This window comes from Patiria miniata, unplaced genomic scaffold (assembly GCF_015706575.1).
Source record: "Patiria miniata isolate m_02_andy unplaced genomic scaffold, ASM1570657v1 HiC_scaffold_5, whole genome shotgun sequence".
In the NCBI taxonomy this organism is placed as follows: Eukaryota; Metazoa; Echinodermata; class Asteroidea; order Valvatida; family Asterinidae; genus Patiria; species Patiria miniata.
Genome location: NW_024037072.1, coordinates 17,012,610 through 17,038,155, shown reverse-complemented (window position 1 = coordinate 17,038,155; position 25,546 = coordinate 17,012,610). Strand labels below are relative to the sequence as shown.

General features: G+C 39.9%; 2 protein-coding genes across 2 annotated transcripts; one reads left to right on the top strand and one right to left on the bottom strand.

The window, feature by feature from the left end:
• Positions 1–1,598: 1,598 nt before the first annotated feature.
• LOC119741253 lies at positions 1,599–12,008 on the bottom strand. The gene is made up of 6 exons (XM_038217006.1): positions 11,957–12,008; positions 11,645–11,782; positions 10,358–10,480; positions 6,698–6,949; positions 5,464–6,664; positions 1,599–5,328 (listed from the first exon to the last, which is right to left on the bottom strand). The coding sequence occupies exons 1-6, from the start codon at positions 12,006–12,008 to the stop codon at positions 1,599–1,601; spliced, it is 5,496 nt and encodes a 1,831-aa protein (XP_038072934.1).
• Positions 12,009–15,977: 3,969 nt separating this feature from the next.
• LOC119741252 lies at positions 15,978–17,410 on the top strand. Its single transcript, XM_038217004.1, has 2 exons — positions 15,978–16,337; positions 16,949–17,410. The coding sequence occupies exons 1-2, from the start codon at positions 16,197–16,199 to the stop codon at positions 17,408–17,410; spliced, it is 603 nt and encodes a 200-aa protein (XP_038072932.1). The 5' UTR covers positions 15,978–16,196.
• Positions 17,411–25,546: the final 8,136 nt, after the last annotated feature.

The window sequence follows — 25,546 nt, the reverse complement described above, 5'->3', positions numbered from 1 at the left end:
CATTTCATATTTGACCTCTGGTGACCTTTGAGAGGTCAATGAACTTTACATACATTATTTATACTAATTGCTCTTGAAAACACCACTTTCCTATGACCCCAGTCTATGTCATAGGTTTTTAGGCAATGAAATAATGATCAGATATGAAAAAAAAAATCATACTTGACCTCCGGTGACCTTTCAGAGGTCAATAACCTATATATACAGTATTTATAGTAATTTATAAGATTACCACTTTAAACCCCAACTTTTCCAAGACCCAATTCTAAACGTTAGGTGTTCATGGTATGAAAAGCATTTTCATATGAAGGGCATTTCATATCTGACCTCTGATGACCTTTAAGAGGTCAATGAACTTAGTAAAACCGCACTTTTTTATGACCCAAGTCTAAAATTTGGCTGTTTGCGACATGAACAGAATTCTCAGATGTGTGAACTTTCATATTTGACCCCCGGTGGTCTTTGTGAGGTCGATACACTTTGCATACCCTATTTGCCGCTATTTATCATATTTAATATTCCAAATGCCACCTTTTCATGACTTAAGTCTAAATAGTTCAAAACAAGTGTATTTTCACTATTATTCTACAGCATGTCATGCATTCAGACCCCAAGGACAATTTTGTTATGACCTCTGTAACCTCCCCAGATTACAGAAATACCAATACGCTCAGTTTGAAACTCATGCTTGGATTGCTGTCACAAAGTTTAATTCACAATTCACAGTGGTGTGTCTAGTAGCAAGTAACATGTACAGTAGGATGTGGCAAACAATCAGGTTGCAAGTAGTAGTAGCAAGTAGCAAGCAAGCAAGCAAGCAAGCAAAGTTCAACTATAAGAAAAGAAAAACAAAAACTAATTTTGAGTCAAGTGCTCTATAAAGCAATCCATGGTAAGTATAAATAACAACACTTTTCATCTTACAATGTCTTTCAATCATATAAAAGGGCTCAATGACAAACAAGGAGTGACTCACATGGTTCAATTTGACTGGCTAAATAATCCATATTTATACACAAATTTCCTTTTCAATTATGAAAATAAATCTCTAATCACAATCATAAATAAGTAAATAAATGTCAGTAAACTTACTTTTGCTGAGCTTCCAAAGGGATGTCACATATAAATGGCAAATTACAGAGTGTTGTCATAGCATGTCTGCATACATGTAGGTGTCTGCATAGGTGTGCACATGTACATGTACATACACATGTACATGTGGTCATGCATGTCCAAGGAGCTGACCACACCCAATCAAACAGCGCCCTCAGGCAACAAAAATGCAAGAGCTTTTATGCATAATTATGCAAATAAGAAAAGTTTACTAGACTTGTTTACAAGTGTCACATTCGGTCTGTTACATTCCGGCCCCTAATGCTCTTGTAATATCAAGACATTATCTAAACATAAAGACAGAATTTAAACTTAAAGTGTCATCCAACATTCATTACAAAACCCACCACCAATTATAATAATTACAGTCCAACGACACTCATCAGGGTGTGTCAGTTAATAGCAAATCTGTATATGCTCATGCTGATCTCACATGTCCATCACATGAAAACTTCTGCGTTGATCGGCTGACCCTCAGTCCGCATTCAAGAAGTGTCGTTCTCTTGGACCATCATGTCTCCCTCCAAGAGACACAGTTTGTCGATGGGACGAAGATACACTCCAGTATGTGTTTTCACCTGCACAGATCTCACCTTTCCATCCCTGCCTGGGTAAGTCGTCACCACAAGTCCCATGGGCCACTGGTATCGAGGAGTGTTCTCGCTCCTAATCAACACGAGATCTCCCACACTGACATTACGCTTTGGGTTGATCCATTTCTGCCGTTCTTGCAATGATGGCAGATATTCTCTGAGCCATCGTTTCCAGAAGACGTCGGCAAGATATTGAACTTGGCGCCATCTTCGTCTGTGGACATCCTGCTCTACAAACTGTCCTGGAGGCAGCTTGGGTCCGGAGCGGAGGAGCAGCAGGTGATTTGGTGTCAAAGGAGCAAAGTTGGTACCATTATCAGACCTCACTTCAATAGGACGATCACGGCGAGATATGAAACGCTGCAATGCGTTGATGAAAGAGTGACAAATCTCAAGATGAACTGCTCGTGTAGACAGACATGTAAACAAACAGCCATACCGCTTCACTTGGCTTCTGGCACGCTTCACCATAAAAGGGCCAAAAATGTCAACCCTTACCAAGCTGAATGGCGCAAGCCCAGATGTCACACGATCTGCTGGTAAGTCGGACATACGCTGAGTCAAGGTAGGTGCTTTTCTCTTTCTGCATGGAATGCACTTGTGGATCACTTGCTTCACAGCTGAACGACCCTTTACGACCCAGAACCGTTGACGAATTTCTGCAAGTGTGCGCTCTGTTCCAGAATGCCCCGTAGCTTCATGATAATGCCTCACGATTAGTGTTACAACAGGATGCCGCTTGGGTAGAATCGAGGGATGTTTGACATCATCAGCAAGATCAGCATTGCCTAGTCTTCCACCAACTTGCACAAAACCCTCAATTGTCGTATACGGTGACAACTTCCGAAAGGAATGTGACTTCAGAGTAACATCATCAAAACTGATGTGCTGGACATGACGTATTATGGCTTTCTCTGAAGAAGATACTTCATCTACCGTGAGTGGCTGAGATGGCTCTGAAACTGAATTTCCTTTCCCAATCCGGTGAAGGAGAATTGCCTTTGCACGAAGTATCCAAGCGACCGCTTTCCGCAATCGATACCACGAGGAGAAATGACCATAGAGCTTACTCAAAGCGTCTGGCTCATCTTTGGATGTGCAGGTACTATAGATGACAGGGTCTCTTTTCACCTCCAGAACACCTGGTGACACATGGGTATCAAAATCTGGTTGCCTTGGCCAATGAGATTGATCACTGAGTAAGAATTGTGGACCTTGCACCCAACGCTCACTTCCAATTAACTCCTGCGCCGTTAAACCTCTCGAGACATCATCAGCCGGGTTAGACATGGAGTCAACATATCTCCACTGCGATGCCTTGGAGAGCTCCAGTATCCTGGAAATGCGATTGGCCACGAAGGTCTGGTAGCGTTTGTCCTCGTTCCTGAGGTAGTGTAGCACAATCATACTGTCGCTCCAGAAAACACTTTCTTGCAGAGGCAACAACAACTCTCTTCGAATCATTTCGTCTAGTTTGACGGAGACAACACCAGCAGCAAGTTCCAGACGTGGAATGGTAGTTTTCTTCAGAGGTGCTAACTTGGCCTTGGCCATTAGCAGGCAAGAGCTTGCTCTTTCTTCAACATCCTGTAGCCGCAGGTAAGTCACCGCGCCATATCCCCTCTCTGAGGCGTCACAGAAATGATGTAGCTGAACTGTAGCGCTGGAACCAAACCCTTGTGGCCTGATGCAACGGGGTACTGATAGACTCTTCAGCTGAGGTAAGTCTGCCAACCATCTCTCCCACTGCCTAGCAATCTCATCCGGTATTGAATCATCCCAACCAATCTTTCGTCTACAAAGCTCCTGAAACAGCATCTTGGCGGTAAGTATGAAAGGACTAGCAAAACCCAATGGATCATACACCGAGCTGACAATACTTAGCAGTCCTCGGCGTGTCATCGGCTTACTGCTCACATGAACATCAAATGTGAAGACGTCACTCTCTACATCCCAAAGAACACCCAAGGCTCGTTCGGTAGGTAAGAGCTCCCTGTCCAAATCCAGAGAAAGAACTGTCTTTGCTCTCTCAGATGGTGGAATTGTCTGCAGGACTTCACGAGAGTTGCTAATCCACTTCCGGAGTTTGAAGCCTCCAAGAACCAACATACTGCACAACTGGTCGATGAGTCTAATGGCTTCGTCACTGGTGGCAACCGACTTCAGACAATCGTCTACATAGAAATTCTGATCGACAGTCCTGACAGTTTCGGTGTCGTACTTATGGATGTTGTCTTGTGCCGTCTGCTTAAGAGCGAAATTAGCACAACTCGGGGACCACACTCCACCAAATAAATGAGCCGTCATGCGATACACCTTCGGTGAAGAAGATATACTGTCGTTGGACCACCACAAAAACCGCAACACGTCACGGTCTGGTTTGTTGACAACTACCTGATGGAACATACCCTCTATGTCCGCCATGAATGCAACTCGTTCCAGTCGAAAACGCAACAAGACGCCAACCAATTTATTGATGAGATCAGGACCTCGATGCACTGTGTCATTGAGTGATGTTCCCTGGAACTTGGCCGCACAGTCAAATACGATCCTGAGTTTGTCTGGCTTATGCGGATGAAATACTGGGTGATGCGGCAGGTACCAAACTGCACCATCGGCTCTCTCCAGCTGCTCTGATGGCACTTCTTCAGCATAGCCCTTATCCATCAACTCCTTGATGCTCGAAGTGTACTTGTCTTTCATCACTGGATCCCTCGTCAATTTCCTTCCGAGTAGACGCAGGCGATGTTGTGCCATAGCCTTGTTATCAGGGAGACAGGGTGGCCTTGTCTTGAATGGAATGTCCATTGCATAATGTCCATTCTCTAGATGAATAGAGTGTTCCCATACAGCTATCGCCTTTCTGTCACTTACTGACATGCTTGTATCACAACCTCCAAGATCCTCCATCAGCCAAAACTTCTCAACCTGACGTTGAAGACAGACATCAGCATCAATGAAGTGTGAAGTTACCCTGTTCCGAGGCCCCGATTTGACTGGTCCGTTAAGTGTCCATCCCAAAATGGTCTTGGTGGCGTAGGGTGTTCCAAAATCACCTTCACGAACTTCTTTAGGGGTCATCGCAGAAGGATTATCCTGCCCAATGATTAGGAGTACGTCATTAGGGTTGACATCAGGCAGTACAATATCCCGCAAATGTGGCCATGAGCTGATCTCCTCCCGCGTTACCAAACAATCAGAGTTGACACATATGTTGGGCCTCGTCATAACATTAGACATGACGAGAAGATTTTCATCATTGACGTCTGTGACTTCCAAATCGACGACAAAAGTATCAACAAGTGTGTTGTGGTCATCTAGTGTTGTGAGCTTCACAGTGTCACGCCTGCCATGAATTCCGAGTTCTCTCGCCAAAGCCTCCGCACAAAATGTCTGCGTGGACCCAGTGTCAAGAAGTGCACAGGTAGTGATGAAGTCTGTGGAACCTTTACCTCTCACCTTGACGGGCTCAATAGGTAGAACCACCTTCCCAACTCCGGCTTCAGTGATGTTACGTGTCACATTACCGGAGGTACCTGGACTTGTGGTGACAAATGGCGGTGCCTGTGCTGACAAAGATGTAGAAGGGTTGTTTCCCGTGTCTGTCCATGTTGAGTTCCTGCTGCGAAGTAGATGCAGAAACTTTGTATGCTTGAGACCACAACCGGGAACAGTTCAGACAGTAGCTCTCTCACAGTCGCGCCCATAATGTCCTGGCAGAAGGCAATTCACACAAAGATGTTTGCTGCGTACGAACTTCAGACGGTCTGCAACTTTCAACGCCTTCCAACCATTACAACCAAATAAGTCGTGCCCTTGAGCACAGTACGGGCATACAGCAAAGCCTACACTAGGACCAGTAACCTCTCCACCTGACTTAGGTTTCTGCTTTGGCTGAGACTGGCGACTATATGAAGTAGTCTTCTGAGATGGTGTCTGCTCCACTTGAGTGTTAAAGCTGGCACGGGGCTTGCTCTTCCAACTTTCCTTTGGTGTGTTCTTGCGTGATTTGTCAGGTCGATCTCCACTCAGTAGTTTACTAAACACAGGATCATTTGCACGCTCTGCAGCTACAGACACAAACACCAACACGTCATCAATTGTGGGAAGCCTCATTTCGATGTACTTAAGATGGTGAACCCTTTTCAGCCAACCCTTTCTGAGGTCAAACGGCAACTTCTCGATGATTTTAGCCAAGCTCTGCCGATTATTCAACTCCTCAAGCTTGCCCATCGTCTGCAACGTCTCGCGACAATTTCTCAACTCGTCTGAAAACTCCAGTAACCCCTTGTTGTCAGAAACAGCAGGACGACCGACAATCTTGTTAATCCATGCATCTGAGATGTCATATGCATTTCCAAATCGGCTCTGAAGCAGCTTTCTTGCCAGACGGTAACCTTCACTGGGCTCCTTGACAGCACAGCACTGTATAAGCTTCCTAGCTGGACCTGTACAATACTGCATCAACCTAGCAAGCTTTGCACCATCACCAACTGTTTCTTTGTCGACTATGTTCTCGAAGGCGCGAATAAACATCCAATATTTGACAGGTTCGCCATCAAAGCTCATCAACTCGGTTTTTGGTAGCTGAAGAGTCTCGACCAAAGATTGCTGCTGTAAGTGACTGTTATTGAGCATTTGCACCAAGATGTCTCCTGTCCGGTCATCGCTGGCTATGGTTGAAGGTAAGTTGGACGAACGTCGTCTAAGCTCAGGGTAAGTGTGGTAAGCAGTATTTGTAGGAGCATTTGTATCAGGCATCTGTGTTGTTTGTGTGTGACTGGACAATCGTGCTCGTGGTTTGTCATCTAAATCACGTGGAGTTGACTGCATGAAACGTACCGAATGCGCCTCAAGTTCTTGTGCTTCAGCGTACGTCTTCTCAACAGCTTCGGCCATTGCGATCTTGATTTGCAGTTCCATTTGACGACGACGTTGGCGGAGTTTAAGCTCCTCTTCTCTGTGTCTCATCTCAAGCAGAAGTTCCTCACCCTCAAGAGCTTGTCTCTGTATCTCAGCAACTGCTTGTGCCTCCAAAGACGACCTCTCGGCTATAGCTTTAAGCCTTGCGCTCGACGCAGTAGTAGAAACTGATGAGGTTCCACTGGTGGATGAGTGCTGTTTACTGACAGAACTGACAGAGTCTGAAGGCTTAACTGTGTCTTGAAGCTGCTCGTCATTAATCTGTGATGATGTCGTTCCAGTTGTTGACGCATCTCTGCTATCCCAGCTACGACGATGTTCTGATAATTCATTGCAGACCTTATATCATCTTCATCAGTCAGAAGTTGAAGGAATTCCCTTTGTTTAGACATGAACTCATCAAAGCGTTCTTCCAACCGTTTTGATAAATCAGAAACAAGTTCAAGGTTGTCCGGGTCCTTCATCAGAACTTTGATTTGATTCTTGATTCTGGTAACATTTGCCTTAAGACGATCCCGCTGTGTCTTCAAATCTGCAAGTACATCTGCACCAATATCAACTTGTGGGTCACTCATCGCCATTTTGATTCGACTTGCAGTTGTGCTCAAAATTGAACTGATGTGACCTCCCCAGATTACAGAAATACCAATACGCTCAGTTTGAAACTCATGCTTGGATTGCTGTCACAAAGTTTAATTCACAATTCACAGTGGTGTGTCTAGTAGCAAGTAACATGTACAGTAGGATGTGGCAAACAATCAGGTTGCAAGTAGTAGTAGCAAGTAGCAAGCAAGCAAGCAAGCAAGCAAGGTTCAACAATAGAAAACAAAAAGAAAAGAAAAACAAAAACTAATTTTGAGTCAAGTGCTCTATAAATCTATCCATGGTAAGTATAAATAACAACACTTTTCATCTTACAATGTCTTTCAATCATATAAAAGGGCTCAATGACAAACAAGGAGTGACTCACATGGTTCAATTTGACTGGCTAAATAATCCATATTTACACACAAATTTCCTTTTCAATTATGAAAATAAATCTCTAATCACAGTCATAAATAAGTAAATAAATGTCAGTAAACTTACTTTTGCTGAGCTTCCAAAGGGATGTCACATATAAATGGCAAATCACAGAGTGTTGTCATTACATGTCTGCATACATGTAGGTGTCTGCATAGGTGTGCACATGTACATGTACATACACATGTACATGTGGTCATGCATGTCCAAGGAGCTGACCACACCCAATCAAACAGCGCCCTCAGGCAACAAAAATGCAAGAGCTTTTATGCATAATTATGCAAATAAGAAAAGTTTACTAGACTTGTTCACAAGTGTCAAATTCAGTCTGTTACAACCTCTTTTCCCCTTTTTTGAAGGGTAGACAGGGGCACAACGGAATATCAGAGGCACATTGGACAAGAAACACACTCTTATTGAAAGGTCTTATTGAAAAAGATTAGCCAATTTATTATGTAGTTCATCAAGTGACCTGTTTCTTGTAGCAATGGCTTTTTCTGTTTGAAAATACAAATGTACCAAGTTTTTAAAGGCAGTTATCGACAAGAGTGGTAAATCCTGACACTTATTATTAAAGATAAATTTTTTCGCTACAATAATAATAAAAGACATTCCCTTTCTGGCAGTAAACCAAAACAAATATCTCTACAACTTACAGTCACTGGAGCATGAGAGGTAGAATTAAGCCAAGTAACAATATCTTTCCAGAACAGCTGATTTTTTTCACAATCCCAAAAGAGATGTAGCAAACTCTCACGCTCTTCATTACAAAAGAAGCACATGTCAGAGTCCTTCTTTTTAATGTTGTAAAGGAAAGTATTTGTCGGGATGAGAAAATGAATAAATTTATATTAAAAATACTGCAGCTTAGAATCTTTGGTAATCCTAAACGGAATTTGATGTACCTCATCCCACTGTGGAGAGAATCCAAGTAAAGTGGTCCACTTCTGCTGGCACTTAATAGGCTCTTGAGCTGCAGCTTGGACAATGAAATTGTAAACATACTTGGAAGGCTTTTTCTGATTACAAAACTCGTGAATAAACAATAAATTAGACTCAGTCTCATTTGTCAAGTCAAAGCCAACCACTTAAGATTTCTATACCTCAACTAAAAATCATGAAAAGTTAAAATATTACCATCTTCTGAACAAAGATCTTTAACTTTTAGAACTCCTTCTTTCATCCAGGAGCGATAAAAAATACATTTGTCATTTATTTTAACATTGCTATTGAACCAAATAATCTCCGACAAAAAATGGGTAGAAGGTTTTACTTTTTGCAATTCTAGCCAAGCCCTGACAACATCTTTAAGGAAGCTGTCTTTTAAAATATGGAATGGAAAATCTGAAGGAGAAATATTCAATTTCCGAATTATATCGTAAATACCAGCCTGTTTAAAACGCCATTGACAAAAAAGCTTCCACTTTGCCTCTTTCGAGCTGTCAAGAAGTCTCTTGATCCAAGTACACTTAAGACCCTTTTGGAAAGAGTCTAGATCAAGCATTTTCAAACAACCATGCTTGTACTCATTAATAACAACTTTCCGGCTGACTCGGTCAGGCTTCCCATTCCAAATAACTTTGTAAACCAGTTTGTTCACCTTAGAGATATATTCCTGAGGAGGATTAGGTAGCACAGTCAACAGAAAAGTCAATTTTGACAAGGCTAAGCTTTTAACAATAGTGATCTTGCCAATTGGAGTCATGTCTCTCCTGGACCACAATTAAAAAAGGTTTGAATTTTTTTCCAACTGATCATCGAAATTCAGGTGAAATAAATCCTTTCCATCATGAGTAAAGAATATACCCAGAAATCGAACTGGCCCATTAGTCCAGGAGAGACTCCTACCAATCGGCTGAATATCCTTGCAAATCTCATTGGACCAAGTTTCATAGCCTCAGATTTATTAAAATTAACTTTGAAGCCAACTAAAAGCCGTCAAGAATCTCAAAAGTACAAGAAATGGATTTTCTGCTCCCATCCCAAAAAATAGTAGTATTATCGGCATAGGAACTAATTTTCAATTCTTCATCCTCAACTTGAATACCTGCAATATCAATAGAGCGTCTAATACAGATCGCTAGTAATTCAACGGCAATAATAAATAAATATGGGCTCAATGGACATCCTTGGCGAACCCCTCTGGTAACATTAAATGAATGTGAAACATAACCGTTATTGATAATGCAACTAGAAATATTACAATAAAGAGTAGGGATCCACTTTATGAAATCTTTTCCAAAATATAAATAATTCAAACTTTTTTCTACGAAGGACCATTCTAATCTATCGAAAGCTTTTTCAAAATCCAAAAAAAAAGAACCATACCACGAGAAGCATTTTTTGAGGTTAATTTAACAGTGTCAAGCACAAGACGAATATTATCACCCATATATCGATTTTTTATAAAACCGGTTTGATCATCGTTAATAATTTAAGGGAGAACAGTCTTAAGTCTGTTTGCAAGTACTTTGGCACATATTTTATAATCGACATTAAGAAGAGAGATAGGACGCCAATTTTTCAAATCACTAGGATTTTTACCTGGTTTTGGAATTAAATTATTCATCCCTCTCCTCTGATCTACAGACATTTGACCACAATTGAAAGAAAAGTTGAAAGATGCAATCATTAAATTCTTAATATCAGACCAAAAGACTTTATAGAATTCAGCTGGGATGCCATCACAACCAGGGTCTTATTGTTACTCATTTCTTTAAGAGCAGCTAGACACTCTTTTTCTTCCAGAGAACCATCACACACAAACTGGTCATCTTCGGTCAACTTATTCTCAAAATTGCTAGGAATTAACTCATCATTTTGGAACTGCTCTGTGGAATCAGAGTGATATAATGTAGAGTAGAAATTAAACTCCTGCCTCAAAATGTCCGACTGATCTGTAATGACATCCCCGTTCTCACACACAAGCTTAGAAATAGACTTATTTTTTAAATTCCGTTTTTCTAAACTAAGAAAATATCTGGGCATTTTTCTTCCTGGAAGCATACTTGAGCGTTTCATCCCTAATCTCGCTTTAATAACTTCCCATAAAGTACTGGGGTTAGCCGAGGTATTGACTTCTGTAATGTACTTAATAGCATTTTTAATATTACAAACATAATCTTGTCAAAAGCGAGGTGTTTAATTTCCAAAAATCCCTGCCCCTCTTGTTATCAGCATTGGTGAGCGACAAAATAATCATAGAGTGATCTGTTTTATAACCGGGAATAATGTCTGTCAAATCAGTAAGACCCCAAAGATGGTTAGAAATTAAAAAATAATCCAATCTGCAAAAAATCGGCGGGGAATGGTTTGATTTCCAACTGAAATGTCGAACACCAGGATTGTTCTCTCTCCAAACATCAATTAATTCCAGGGAATCCATAATAGTCGAGATTTTATCCTGCACTTTAAAATTAGTACAAGGCCTACAACCTTTCTTATCAAAAGTAACATTCCTCACCGCATTAAAGTCTCCTCCCCCCATAATGATATTGCCACAATCAAACTCTGACATTTTTTGAATAATCAAATAAAAAAAAAATCAGGCCAGTCTTCATTACAAGCATAAAGATTAACTAACGTAAAAACCTCGCCATCAACCTCGATATCAACTATAATAAATCTCCCAGAGAAGTCAATCAAATTTTTCTTAACAGTATAATCCAAGTCATTTTTAAACAAAATAGCAACACCTTCTTTGTTAGATTTATCGTGGCTAAGAAAACTAGGATGTCCCCACTCGTTAGTCCAGATTTTCTCTGATTTCAGTTCGCTATGCGTTTCTTGCAAAAAGAAAATCGAGAATTGTTTCTTTCTCAACCAAAGAAAAAGTTGTCTGCGTTTGAGGTTATTATTCATCCCTCTGACATTAAGAGAACAAATATTGATTTTACCCATTTAACTCTCAAGGAAAAACAACAACATGTATCATCTTTGCATATAACCACATCTTATGAATTTTGGGGGGAGATGGTGAGAAAAAGTAATAATACTGATTTCCTGCAGGAGAAGTCTCTTGAAGTGTAGCATCTTCCGTCTCTTCTTCCGTACTTGAGGGGTGAAGTCCTCCGACACGAAGACATTCTCGTTCTTTAACACCTTGGGAGCAGCCCTTAATATCATCTGCTTGTCTGAGTAGCGGAAGAAAGCCACATGGTTTTGGACATGGTCCCTTACCCCGCGTTGGAACAGCCGGTGCTCTGTGTGCCCTTTCTATCTGAATATCGGCATCATTTGTCAGCTTCATCTGGTCTCCAAGAAAACTCTTGATGAATGAGGTGCACGAATCATGATCACACTCTTACAATGACCAGTGGGCTTGGCAAAAAGGTTAACAATGTGGTGACCCAAGTCCATCTAGATACCACAGAGTGTAATAAGTACAGAAGAGTGACTATTGTCAGACATTTGTACATATTACATTGTAAAGAAAGTCCAACAGTCTTCTATCAAATTCGCAACATGTTGCGTCTGCCAATTGAAAAAGGGAAATGGAGGTCGGATGTCACCCCAAATTTTGGATTTGAATTCATTACATGACTGTTTAATGATAGATGCAATACCTTTCTTTTGCAATACTGAGGCTTGGGTCACAAAAAGGGCGTTTTGACAAATAAATATAAAAAACAACGAAAAATAAGGTATAAAGTTCATTGACCTATTAAAGGGTACCAAAGGTCCGATTATGATGTCCCCATATCTGAAAATGTTTTTCATGTCACAAAAGAGCCTACTTGTAGACTTAGGTCCTGAGAAAGTTGGGTTTTGAATAATAAATCTTATAAATATCTATAAATAGAGCATACAGAGTTCATTGACCTCTTAAAGGTCACCAGAGGTCAGATATGAAATACCATTCATATGAAAATGCTTTTCATACCATGAACGCCTAACGTTTAGAATTGGGTCTTGAAAAAGTTGGGGTTTAAAGTGGTAATCTTATAAATTACTATAAATACTGTATATATATAGGTCATTGACCTCTGAAAGGTCACCGGAGGTCAAGTATGATTTTTTTCATATCAGATCATTATTTCCATTGCCTGAAGACCTCTGACATAGACTGGGGTCATAGGAAAGTGGTGTTTTCAAGAACAATTAGTATAAATTATGTATGTAAAGTTCATTGACCTCTCAAAGGTCACCAGAGGTCAAATATGAAATGTCTCCACATCTGAAAACTTTCTTCGTGGCATGTAGAACCAACATGCGAAGTTCCATGCTTTAGTCACAAAATGCACAATCGTGTCACTCAACAGCCCCACTAGTTGGCATTACATTCACTGAGTGGACTTCCGAACAAAAGAGGTCCACAAAAGCCAGGTAGAGTCGGCGTTGGCACGTGTGGACGTGGGCAAGTCCACACAGTGTTCCCCCTTTCTAGAAAACAGGTTTAGAGGCATTTTGGGGTTAGGTTTATATGTAGCAAAATGAAGAGAAACACTAAAGGGAACCATCGAAAAATAGTTGGATTGAAAGTGTTTCACAGTGACAGTAAAATGATTTTTTCAGAGGTTTTTCTTAACTACACGAAACCAAAGGAATATCCACACTCGGTATGTAGCGTGGGTGTGTGCGGTTGTGTGTGTGCAGGAGCTGAACGTGCGCTAATCCTGTTCGTAAGTGGCTACGTCATACATCACGTGACGGTGAACTTCCGGCTCCAACTGCAAGTTTGGCGAAATAGAAAGTGTACTGTCAAAGGTCGTCTGTCAACACAATCAGCTGTTTTTTGTTTACAATATCGAGTAAATGGAACCGGTGTCGTGTTTTACTCTTTGTAGTTTTTTTTAAGGATCATCCAGAGCGACTTAAGAAGGCCGAAAATGCCTTGAAATCGGGGAGAGTGCTGTTTGTTCATGTTCAACCAGGCGGTATGATCATGGGGAGGGTTCAGGCTTCAATGAAGCAGCGAAGTTACAGAGTGGAGGTAAGCGCAAGCGTCTCACACTAGTCAGGGCTGGTCACTTAGACATTCATTGATAGGCGAATGTACACGTGTTGCTTACTTTTATTTCTAAATTATCATAAAATTACCGTTATTACTTTGTTTGTAATTCGGCATAGGGAAGGCCAAGGGACAGGTTGCCAGACACCAATTGTTAGTACTGCTTCCAACAGCTTTAGAATAGATTGTAGAAACCAGAGTATTGATTACACACTGCAACCAAACACACATCATCATAATTAAGTCACTGAGGTTATGACCACTTATCCCTCTCGTGACTCTACTTAGACACAGTTACTGTCTGTCCCCACGTATTGCACAAGAACACTAAGGTTTCGGAACTGCGGGCCCCACATTCATAGCCTGGTTTCAGGAGTACATAGCTATACTTGTTTTTGAAAATTGACACTTTTAATTTATCTCCTTAATTATTATATCAGTTGTCATGGCGAAAAAAACAATTGAATGAATGAATCATTACAATAACATGTAGTAGGGGGGGCCTACTTTACCAAGTGAAAAGGCTAGCTTTTAGGCTATTTTATTTAGGCTAGATTCCAAACAGTGAATGCAGACTACTATCTATTTTCTACCATGTACATTTTTGGGAAGGCCTATCCAAGTATTAAATTAAACTAGGCCTAGCTGCCGGGGAAATTTTACTGGTTAAATCCTTACCACTTTACTTTTCCAAAATGCATAATGGTGAAATTAGCTTAAGATTTTAAAACACACAAATTTAATCGTTCATAACTTACAAGGTACTCAATTTTGTTGGAGGATCGGAGGCAGACAGTTTCTTTTGGGGATATAATTGTGCAGACATATTGGAGAACTTCACAAACACCCATAAAAACTTTTTAACTGTGCACTTTGATAAGATAATCTTAATTACTTCTACAATTTGCAAGTACCCCAATTTGGTGTCAACTTCAATGGAAATTATTTACCTTGTAGTCAATTTGAGTGAATCGCATGTAACAGTCATCATTATTTTAATTTTTCGTTTTTTAATCTTTTAGTTGCAGGTTTCTGAGCAGATGGTCACTTTTTCATCATGTGAATGCCCAGTGGGCCAGGACAGATGTCACCACATGGCAGTGCTCCTCCTATGGATTCAAAAGAATGTTTCAAGAACTGATCTTGAGTGCAGGTGGTCCCGCCCCAAACCCTGCAAATCCCAAGAAACCCCAACGAAGAGACTTTCACAGCTGACTCCAAGTACAAGTACAGGTAATTTAGGAAGACAGTGATTCTTTGTGTGTGGGGTGTCATGGCCGAGCTGTCTAGTACACCCGACTCATGTTCTGGTGGCTGAGTCATCAGAATGTGGGTTCGAATCCCGGCCAGGCCAGCTGTGAAGTTTGTGTCCTTGAGCAAGACCCTTTACCATGGTGTTCATCTTCGCCCATGTGTATAAATGGGAACCTGCAAGGGCCAAGATGGCACGGTGTTTGATTAATCCCTTAGCGCTCAGTAGCAGCTTGAGGTTGTATGCTCCCCAGGGAGTTGAGAAAGTTTCAGGAAGGATTAAGTGTGCCCAATGATCAGGGTTTTAAAATGCGCCTATTGTAAGCGTTGTGATTTATTAAAGCAACTTTAAAAGTTGATTGTACCACAAACCTGTGCCTGCCAACACACAACGTTACACACCGTTTCCCCAACCCCCTGATGATGTGGCATTAAACTCTGTTGTAGAGATAGTGGATACAATTTCTTACAAGTAATTTTAATTTTTTTTTTATTTTTCAGCTGGAATGAAAAGACTTGTGGAAGAGGAGGATAGGGAGTGGCTATTACAGAGAGTTTCCTTGCTAGGAAGATTCACTGGGATTGGGTGGATCCTTTCCTGACCAAAGAACCTGAAGTGGTAAGATTGTGGTCAATAATTAACCGTATTAATTTCACTGGTAGTTTTAAAAGTAAAAGAGTATTTAAACAAAAATTAAATATTGTAATCATGCACAATGACCAAATAGAGTGCATGCACTAAAATAAAAACAATTTTAAAATGTTGTTTGATTTAGGTGTAATGCTTCCCTAACTGTGTGAAATCAATGGCAGCATTGTTCAAACTATCACCTTTGCCGCATGTCAGTATATTTTCTTCAGGGTTGGTTTGTGGGTTCTCCACCCAATCAACACCACATTCTGGACTTAAATTTTCACTAACAGACTTTTAGGCAACTTTTTCAATAGGTCAAACAAGTAAAAAGCTATGCTTTTATAACAAGCACACCTGAATTTGAACATGCCCCGGACAAAGTAGAGTATGTAGTAGAACACATGGCTGTTTCTGAAGAGGATGTCAAGGTGATTGAAAGGACTACTGTTGGTCAACGTCATAATGCTTTGTGGAAAGCATTTTATAGTTGTTGTTTCACTTTTCAAACAGATTTTTCATTAGTAAACAAATTAAATGCTACTTTTACCGAGGACAATACAGTTTTGTATTCCTATGTAAAGTAAAATGACTATTTACTTTATAAATCTGGATTGCAAGCACAAGAGAACTGAAGTGCAGTTTTTAAGAGTGATGTCTTTGGGCATGCAAGTAAAAAAACCCAGACATATTTAATTGTTATTTTCATTTCTTGATGTGTAGGTTTGCGTATAAACAAAATCGACTAACATCCAGCAACTTTGGTGCAGTTCTTGGTGCTGTGAGGAGAAACTCCACTCCATCATCCTTGTTAAAGACACTCAGAGGCGAATATGGGTCAGCAGGACGATCTTCAGTGAGTAACTGATATTTTTTTTATGTACACACTATTTGTTTTTATTAAGTTGGTATTTCAGCAAAATAAAAGAATACATGTATATACAGTGATGGTTATTATTGACTGGGTTGGTGGCTGGCCGCCGTTAATGAAACAGGCGGCCAGCCTGTTTTATTTTGCTGAAATACCAACTTAATAAAAACAAATAGTGTGTACATAAAACAATATCAGTTACTCGCTGAAGATCGTCCTGCTGACCCATATTCGCCTCTGAGTGTCTTTAACAAGGATGGTGGAGTGGAGTTTCTCCTCACAACACAGCACCTTTGGCTTAGTCCATAAACAGCGGCTAGCCCTTCAGCAGCGTAGCCAGGACTTTTTCGGCAGGGGGGCACAGGTGGTGGGTGTGGGGGGGGGGGCTAGCTTTCAGTGGGAGGGCCAGCAGGGGAAAATCAAGACATTAGCTCTGATTTAAGCCTCCCCCTTTTTTCACAGTTAATTACACTTTTTGGGAAGAAACACTGTTAGGATTTTTGGCTACGCCGCTGTAGCCCTTAATAACCCAGTCATCTGACAGTTTAGAACGATTCCTCACACCGTTATTCTATAATTACTTCTGTTGATTACAGGCTATTCAGTGGGGAGTGAATCATGAGGACATAACTTTGGAGAAGTATTCAGCACTCGGCGGATGTGATGTTCAGCCAACAGGCCTGTTTATCATGGATAATGGACAACTAGGGGCATCTCCTGATGGTCAAGTCAGCAAGGACTTAATTGTGGAAGTTAAGTGTCCGTGGAGTGCAAGGGCTACACCTTTGATTGAGTTGGCAATGAAGAAAGACTTCTTTTTGTTTAATGACCCAACTGCAGCCCCTGGTATGCTGAAGCTAAAAGAGACTCATAAATATTGGCACCAAGGACAAGGTGCTCTCCACATAACTGGCGCAACAGCATATGACTTTTTTGTGTGGACACCAACGGAGTACCATTGTATCAGGATCCAAAAAGATCCAAAATGGGCTTCAAATATTCCAATTCTCACACAGTTTCATCGAAAGGTTCTTCTTCCAACTGTCTTAGGAAGTTGAATAAATAAGTACTTAAATGTTACAGTTCATTTTGTCTTGCCAGAATCATAGAGGATCACAGTTTTGACGGGGCAAGTACTAATTGTTTTGTCTGATGTACCTCATATGTGGAAGTCTGACTTTAAAAACATGGTAGAGGATTTGTGATTATCATCAAAGAAAAAAAAAGAATATTACATTGGTATAGTTCCTTTCTCATAAATCAATCTTTACAATCGCCACTTGTTACGATAATTACGGCACCAGGAGTGTCATGTATGACAGACATGGCGCGTTATAAATTTCCATTATTATTGCCTGTATTACTGGTACCACATGTCCTACAAAATATTTCTGAAAAAAAGTAAAACTGCTGCAAACTGCTTACTGACTAGATGGACCTGAAATATATAAATCTTAAAATTAATGTGGCCTGACGTTGCGAACTAAGCAAGTTCTTCTTCAGAGGCTAAAACAGAAATGACAGAGGTACATACATTAACATGGGGGTGCACACAAACATGCAGGGCTGAAAGAAGAAACACAAAAGGAGGATTAGGTGTGAAAGGTGTGGAAAGAAATGGAGTGGTTAGGCAGGTTGAAGTGATGACCAACAGGGGTGTCTAGTTTCTTGGTGTTGACCGTTGACCGGTGGGCATAGAAACGCTTCTTGAGCGTATCACCTACAAACTGCACTCCACAGACCCTGCAAGAAATGAGATATATGACATTAGAAGTGTTACAAGTGATGTTACCAATGGTTCTGTGGGTAGTGACAGAAGAGTGGCCAGAAAAGGAGTCAGACCCCTGGATATGAATCTGGCAGACAACACATCTGGAACTGCACTTGAAAGTACCATGCTGGGTGGGAGGGGATGCATCTAAGGAAGGGACTTCAGCTCGAACAATCAAGTCCCGTAAATTTCGAGGACGCCTGTAAGCCAATGTGGGGCCGTTGGGGATGGCGCGGGCAAGGCGATCTGAAGTATGGAGGATATGATGATTGTCATTAGTGATTTTGCGAAGGGGAGAGAGATTGGGGTGAAACGTGGTAACCAAGGGAATCATGGGTTTGGCCATGGCATCAGGGGCCTTTCCCGTGAGAGCTAGATTTCTGGGGATAGCTTTAGCTCTGGCAATGGCACGATGAACTTGGCGAGAGCTGTGACCCCTGGCCACCAAGTTGTTCCTCAGTATCTGTGTATGGCGGGAGAAATCGGAATCATTGGAACAAATTCTTCTGAGTCTGAGTGCCTGGCTAAACGCTATGCCAGTTTTGCAGTGCCTGGGGTGACAGCTGGAGGAGTGGAGGTACTGGTGGGTGTCTGTGGGTTTGGAATACAGGTCAGTGGTTAGTGAGTTGCCTTGCTTGCGGACGGTGACATCCAGAAAGTGGGTTTGGTGAGCCGAGAACTCCGATGTGAATTTGATGGTTCTGTGGAAGGAATTGATGTGGTTAGTGAAGGTCAAGAGACTGTCCTCATCACTGGTCCAGATGAAAAAAACATCATCAATATATCTCCACCAGATCCAAGGGCGACATGGGGCCGAGGCAAGAATGCGTTCTTCGAGGTCGCCCATGAAGAGGCAAGCCATCGACGGGGCCATGCGAGTGCCCATTGCAGTGCCGTGTACCTGTAGATAGTGTTCACCAAGGAAGGAAAAATTGTTCTTCGTTAGTATAAGTTAAAATATTTCTGACTGAAATGCTGTGTCATCTTTGAGGAAATTGCACTTGAATTGATGAGAGTGGCTCTTGCAAACCACTCTTTAATGCATTGTAACATGTACAAAAACCATTACAAAACATGTAATCTGGCACTGTTTTCTGACAATCCAAGGCTGTACCATCCCTTTAACAAAGTTTAAATTGTGACCTATTTCTTTTTAAATTGGTCCAGTTGAATAATCAAACTTTGACACTGTAAATTTGTGAGCAAGTGCATGCAATTCATTATATTCGGCCGATATACTGTGGTCCTGCTGTATCTTCTTTCTCACGAAATCACGTGATCAGCCTTTGCAGTGGATATTGGGTCAAAGTTCTCTACTTGAATGTTGGTTTTACAGAAAACTATCCCTCTGTAATGTATTCATTTATTATTATTATTACAATAATTATTATATCTTTCTGGAAATGAAACCAAGGAATCCTCAAAGTAATTATAGCAATGTAGCCCATAGCCTGAAGAAACCTGTGTGAAGAGAAGACGACAAAGACATGTTCAGTTTTAGATGTGGGAGGAAAACCCCAGATGGTGAAAACCCATGAAATCAAAACTCAATCTACATGCGAGGCCTCGGTCCAAAGTGGAATAGACCCATGTATTGAAGACGTCACGGTTTGTTTACTGCATTGCTTAAGTGCTGTACCTGGGTACCGTATTTCCGACAGTTGTGCAGCTACACAATCGTTTCCTATTCTTCTGCAACGATGTAAACAAGCCCTGACATCATCAGTACATGGGTCTTTTGAACCAGGGTCCTCATAGGTACTGAAAGGCAGGGAAGATACCGCTTAGCCAACCTGATCCCCAATTTTTGTATTTGCAGTCTTGCCCTAACTGATACGCAAAGGGTTATGTAAACATAATACAAAAATCAACACGATGAAAATATGTTTTAAACAAATAACTTAATTTAATTGTAAATAAAGATTCCAATAATTAACAATTGATAATTTCTATTTTAGGAACTGTTTTCATATTTATATTCTTAATTATATACATGTATATTAATATATTATCTTAAACTAATATTCTATTTATAATTTATATTAGACTCCTCAGTGATGAGGTATAATTGTTTTTCTTCCCAGTTTACTGTATACAGGGTATACTGTATACTGTATAGGGAAACCCACTTTGGACAGCACAATATTCAATTTAATGGTATTAAAATTTTCTTTAACCATGCATGGTAAAAAAAAAAGTTTTACATTGCAAGGACAGTGTTGTTATGCTTACAATTGGATACCAGTCACCAAAATCACTGTTGTCTCAAATCAAGCTCTGGAGCTCAATCAAGCGGATGGAATAAAGCTGTCGTCTGCGGACAAACGGGTTTGCCACATGAAATTTTTAAACTACCGTAATCTCAGAGACAAAATATGCATTTTCAATCATTTTTTCATGACTTATGTTTAAAGATCAATATATTTTAATTGCATTAAATTGGGTTTTTGAAATATGCTCAACAAGTAGGTGAAAATGGCTGTCAAAAGTGAGTTTCCTTCTTTTTGCAACCACCGTCTATCATAAAATTAAGACAATCATAGCTTTTCACAGAAGCAATTAAATTTATCTTCAAGCAAACTTGAATCCTTCATTCTGACTGGTCTCTTAAGTGTATGAAAATTAGTTGACATCCCTTATTGGTTACTTTTATTGGAAAGTGCACTTATTTAAACGTTTCAAATTGCCCATGCTTTTCCAGACAACTGAGGGCACTGTTTGCCATAGTGTCATGTCAGAACCCCAAAATTTGCTCATTGAAAACATTTGTGAGAAAAGTTTGCTCATTGGCTTACTGCCATAAACTGACACAACAAATCATTAAAGAAAAGAAAGTTTAAAACAGCGAAATGTCCAAAAATCTGGCAACTTTTTGTGCACAAACCATTGTAACATTGAGGTTTGTTCCTGGCATGACATCACACTTTTGGTCATGAATATGGAAATTCTCATAAGCCTAAACCCCCCCCCCCCCCGCCCAAAAAGCCCCAAAATACCCTTGAAAAATGGCAAGTTGAAAAATAAATATAAGGATAAATGGAACAAAAAGGTGCATTTTTAAGAATTGCAGTTAAGAAAATTAAAGTTTCAGGTGTCCATTAAAAGAGGCATCATCGTTAATTTCTCTATTCTTCAATTTCACGAAGGATAGGTGTTTGAAAGTTAGTAAGACAAACACAACATTTGAATATTTTATCAGCTTGGCTCTTGAACTGATACGGAATATGGTCCAAAATTGCGAAAATTTTGACCCTCTGAATTGCCCTTTCAACGTGGATGCGGGCACATGCAATGAGTTTGTTATTGTGTGCCTCTGTTTTGGTTAACTGGCCATTTAGGAGAAGTGATGGAACATTCAGTGACACGCCTTGAGGAAGAATGTCGTGAATTAGAAAACCTTTATCTGCCAAGATCATGTCTCCTTCTTCAAGCTTGTCCAGAATACCACAATCTAATGTTATTGCCTTGTCTGACACACTCCCTCCATATAGATTACTAGCAAAAGTGATTACACCATTGGGTGCAACCCCTATCAAAGACTTCAAAGTGGTTCTACCTTTGTAGTTACTGTATAGGCTACACTGTGCATCTACATGTAGTTGTTCAGTATTGTCTACTGATATTTCCGTACAATCGAGCACAATTCGACAATTGGGAAACTTACTAAAGCACGAAGGCATAGACAGTGCATATTTGGATCTTGATGGAATGTTTCTTTTCCATCATGCCAACATACAAGATATTGTACAATGCACTGATGATAGTGTTAAACACATTACTTACAGTTGGCCTACTGCAGTTAAATCTAGTAGCTATATCTTCATGCCCAATGTTTAATTTCAGTTTCATCAATGTTATGAACAACTGATCTAGAAGCGAAAATTTTTCAACAACCCCGTTACTGTAATATTTCAAGGAAAACCTTTCAAGAAGGTCACATAAAAACCTTACTGTTGCAGCATCTGGTAAGCCTGTGTAATACCTAACCTTGACTTGACTCTTTTCAATGTCAGAAAAAGAAAATCTTTGCCTCTTCAGGTTTAGTTCTTTGGTAAGGTTTTCATTCTCCTGTTTCAAGATTTCATTCTCTCATATTACTTGTATTTAATAGTTATATTTTAAAGTTATTCCATGTTACCAACCTAGGATTGGATGAACAGGCTTTTGAGTCACAGTGTTTTCACTTTTGTTCATCCTGGTCATCTTAGATTGGATTGTCTTTACTCTGCTTGTTGAACTCCCTCCCACTTCCACTCTTCCCCAATCCGCTCCCCTTCTATACATTCCTCATCCCCACCCCCATTTCTTCCCCATCTCATTCTTACCTACTGTACCTATACACATCTATTCTTTTTGATTGGTATTTGTTACACAATTTATATTTTATCTTGACTGTCCTTGATGTATGACATTTCTTACATTGTATGTACATGTACATGTTTGTATTTTGAATGTTTTGGCCGAATAAATAATAATAATAATAATAAAACAACACTGGTATTTTGAAATCCTGTTTGGTCTTCTTCCTCCTGTTTATTAAGAGCTGTATCTGCTAGCAGCAAAAGTGGATTGTCTAGATTTTCTGGTGCTGCAGTAGGCTGTGTGCCTTGTTTACCTCTTTTATTGGCTGTTTCGGCACTTTTGCCGAAACAGCCTTTGTTTTCGTTAAGATTTTTTTTTTTTGGCTTTTTCGCAATTTTGCGAAAAAGCCATTCTTTCTGTTCTCATTTTTTTTTTTTCATCTTCATCTTCTTTCTTCTTTTTGTCGCCTAAACCCCATAGACTTTGTGCACGTTTTTTCTGGCCTCAACTTTTGGCAATAATCTTTGTCATACATCATTCTAACTTTGCACAAGCATAGTCCCTATAGCAAAGATGTGTCCCGAAAATTGACGTCATGGTGACGTCATCGACTAATTTATTATAGATTTTTGAATATTTAAATTTTCCCATAGACTTTGTACACAGAAATTTAGAAAAAATTGTCGATTTTCAAAGGGCATTTTTGACTCTTTGCCGGTAATTCATTTGCACCAATCTTTGTCCAAGCAAAGACCCTAATTCAAACAACATTGTGTAATAATGACGTCATGATGACGTCATCCGGTGTGTATTTATAGGCAATTAAATTGTGACACTTTTAATATTTAAAAATTCATAAGAAATCAACCGTACGCGTCCGTAACATTCTGTTACCGGCAAGTGGTAGAGTAGGTTGAGGTCTTTATTTCATTCAGTGTGCGTGAAATCATGTGACCCTTGCTTCCGGTCGAAAAAGGCCAAAACCGGAAGTGGCTTATTATTTAAAAATGGTAATAGATATGAACTTGCTTTTAACGGTGATAGTCTCTTGGCTGAAAGTATTCTTCAAATCATTTACCAATGACGTCATGCAATCTTCGAGCGCCCTCTAGCGACAGGTTGAACATTTGCAAAAATGTATTTTGAATAGATGTCTGTGGCGAAGTTTGTCGGAATCGCCTAAATATTGGTGCATATGATGACCTTGACCCACTTAAGACGTGTGCGAAGTTTTAGGCGAATGACGTCATCAGACCGGAAGTTATAATAAAAAGACCCTTTCTCATTTGAAAATTCCTGAAAAATCAACCATGGCAGTTTTTATGTTAGTTTTTACTTTAATTGTCGATTTAAGGGTAGGTCTAAAACATTTCAAAGCTTCGAGGCAATAAGCGAACTCGGACATGCCCTGCGCACGCTTAAAACTTCAGGTTGACAATACCTCTGCTCTAAAACATGCACAGACCGTCTATATGTACATACACGTACGTTACGCACATACATCGTATGTCAGTCAGCCTGCAGAGCACGTGTTGCCGAGGTCAAATCCTGTCCACATCACAGTGACCGTTTTAGCCGATTTTCGGCTAACTTTGACAGATTTTATGTTAATGCATGCGCATAGTCAGGGACGTATAATAAAAAATCATAATGCCGAAAAGCTCTATGTTGCGTATTTAAAGGTGCAGTTTTTCTGCAGTGGATTTTCCACAAGTCTTTTCCTATACAACACTGATATCTTACTGAGTAGTTCTGAACTTCAGCCGAGAATTACTATGAGAAGGAAAGAGAAATCGTATTTTTTCGCGCTGTCATTCGATTGAACATATTCCTAAGGGTCAGAATATCAAGTAATATTTCATACAAATGTTTCAGTTCAAAGGCAAATTACAAATTTAAAGGTGCAATTTTTCTTCAGTGGGATTTTTTTTTAGCCCGTTAACTTTGTACACGTGTTTAGCCCATTGACTTTGAACACGTTTTTAAGCCATCATTTCTATAACTTGGCGATCTGGAATCGTCATCAATGTTACAGCCAAGGAAGACCCTCATACAAAAATTATGCCAAGACTATGACGTCATGATGACGTCATCACCTAATTTTTTTTATTGATTTTTGAAAATTTACGTGCAAATTATGAAGTCCTATATCTACAGAACTGTAAGTCTGATTGGGTTGAAACTTGGTGTGTGGCTAGACCGGGATGAGTTATAGGTAAAAACAAATTAGGTGACGCCATGATGACGTCATCCGGAGATTTTATATGAATATTTGAAGTTTTTGACCTTTTAGCCATATCTCACGAACGTAACATGCAACATTCAAAATTCTGTGTGTATTTGGTCTGTTAGGTAAAAAGTATTTGCACAAAATTTTGAAAAAAATATCTGACATCATTATGACTTCATAAAAATGCGATTTTTCAAAATACATATATAAAGAAAGGTCTGACTGTCATGAAACTTAGTGGGTAGGTAAATAATGGTACTAGTATACAAAGTTAAAAGTGACGTCACGATGACGTCATCGTTTGGTTTTTATAATTTTTAGATATTTATAATTTTATTCTGCTTCCACAAATTGCACACTTTCTTTCATCGGATTGACATTAAACTCGGTTCAAACCAAAATCACAATGACAAAATGTGCATTGAGAAGGGTCTTAAGGATGACGTCATTGCAGGGCAAGTGACATCATTTGATAAAATTATACTTTAGGAATTATTCTAAGCGTTTTGAACAACCTTTAACTGCATGAAGCACTCTAAAAAGTGACTGCAAAAGGACAAACGAAACAAATATTTGTAAAATGCGAAAAAGCCCTGTGTTCTGTTTGCAAACAGACATACAGCTCTAGTTTTTTTTTTCCCTTCTTTTTCAGTCATTTGCCCATAGCATTTGTACACGTTTTTTTGTCACCGGCACTTTGGGCACTAAAATCAATCCGATTGACTTTATACTTGGCACACACTTAGACCAGCATCTGAAGTTGTGTGCCGAACATTGACGTCATCGTGACGTCATCGACTAATTTATTATAGAATTTTGAATATTTAATTTTTCCCATAGACTTTGTACACAGAAATCGAAAAAAAAATTGTCGATTTTCAAAGGGCATGT

Excerpts from the sequence above, each read along its gene's own strand:
- LOC119741253 (XM_038217006.1), bottom strand. The coding sequence starts at position 12,008 with ATGGACTTGGGTCACCACATTGTTAACCTTTTTGCCAAGCCCACTGGT. Across the intron at positions 6,950-10,357 it reads AGCTGCTCTTAAAGAAATGA|AACATCGTCGTAGCTGGGAT; the intron begins GTAACAATAAGA and ends ATGAATTATCAG. Across the intron at positions 5,329-5,463 it reads AAAGTTGCAGACCGTCTGAA|CAGGAACTCAACATGGACAG; the intron begins GTTCGTACGCAG and ends TCTACTTCGCAG.
- LOC119741252 (XM_038217004.1), top strand. The coding sequence starts at position 16,197 with ATGTGTAGGTTTGCGTATAAACAAAATCGACTAACATCCAGCAACTTT. Across the intron at positions 16,338-16,948 it reads GGTCAGCAGGACGATCTTCA|GCTATTCAGTGGGGAGTGAA; the intron begins GTGAGTAACTGA and ends TGTTGATTACAG.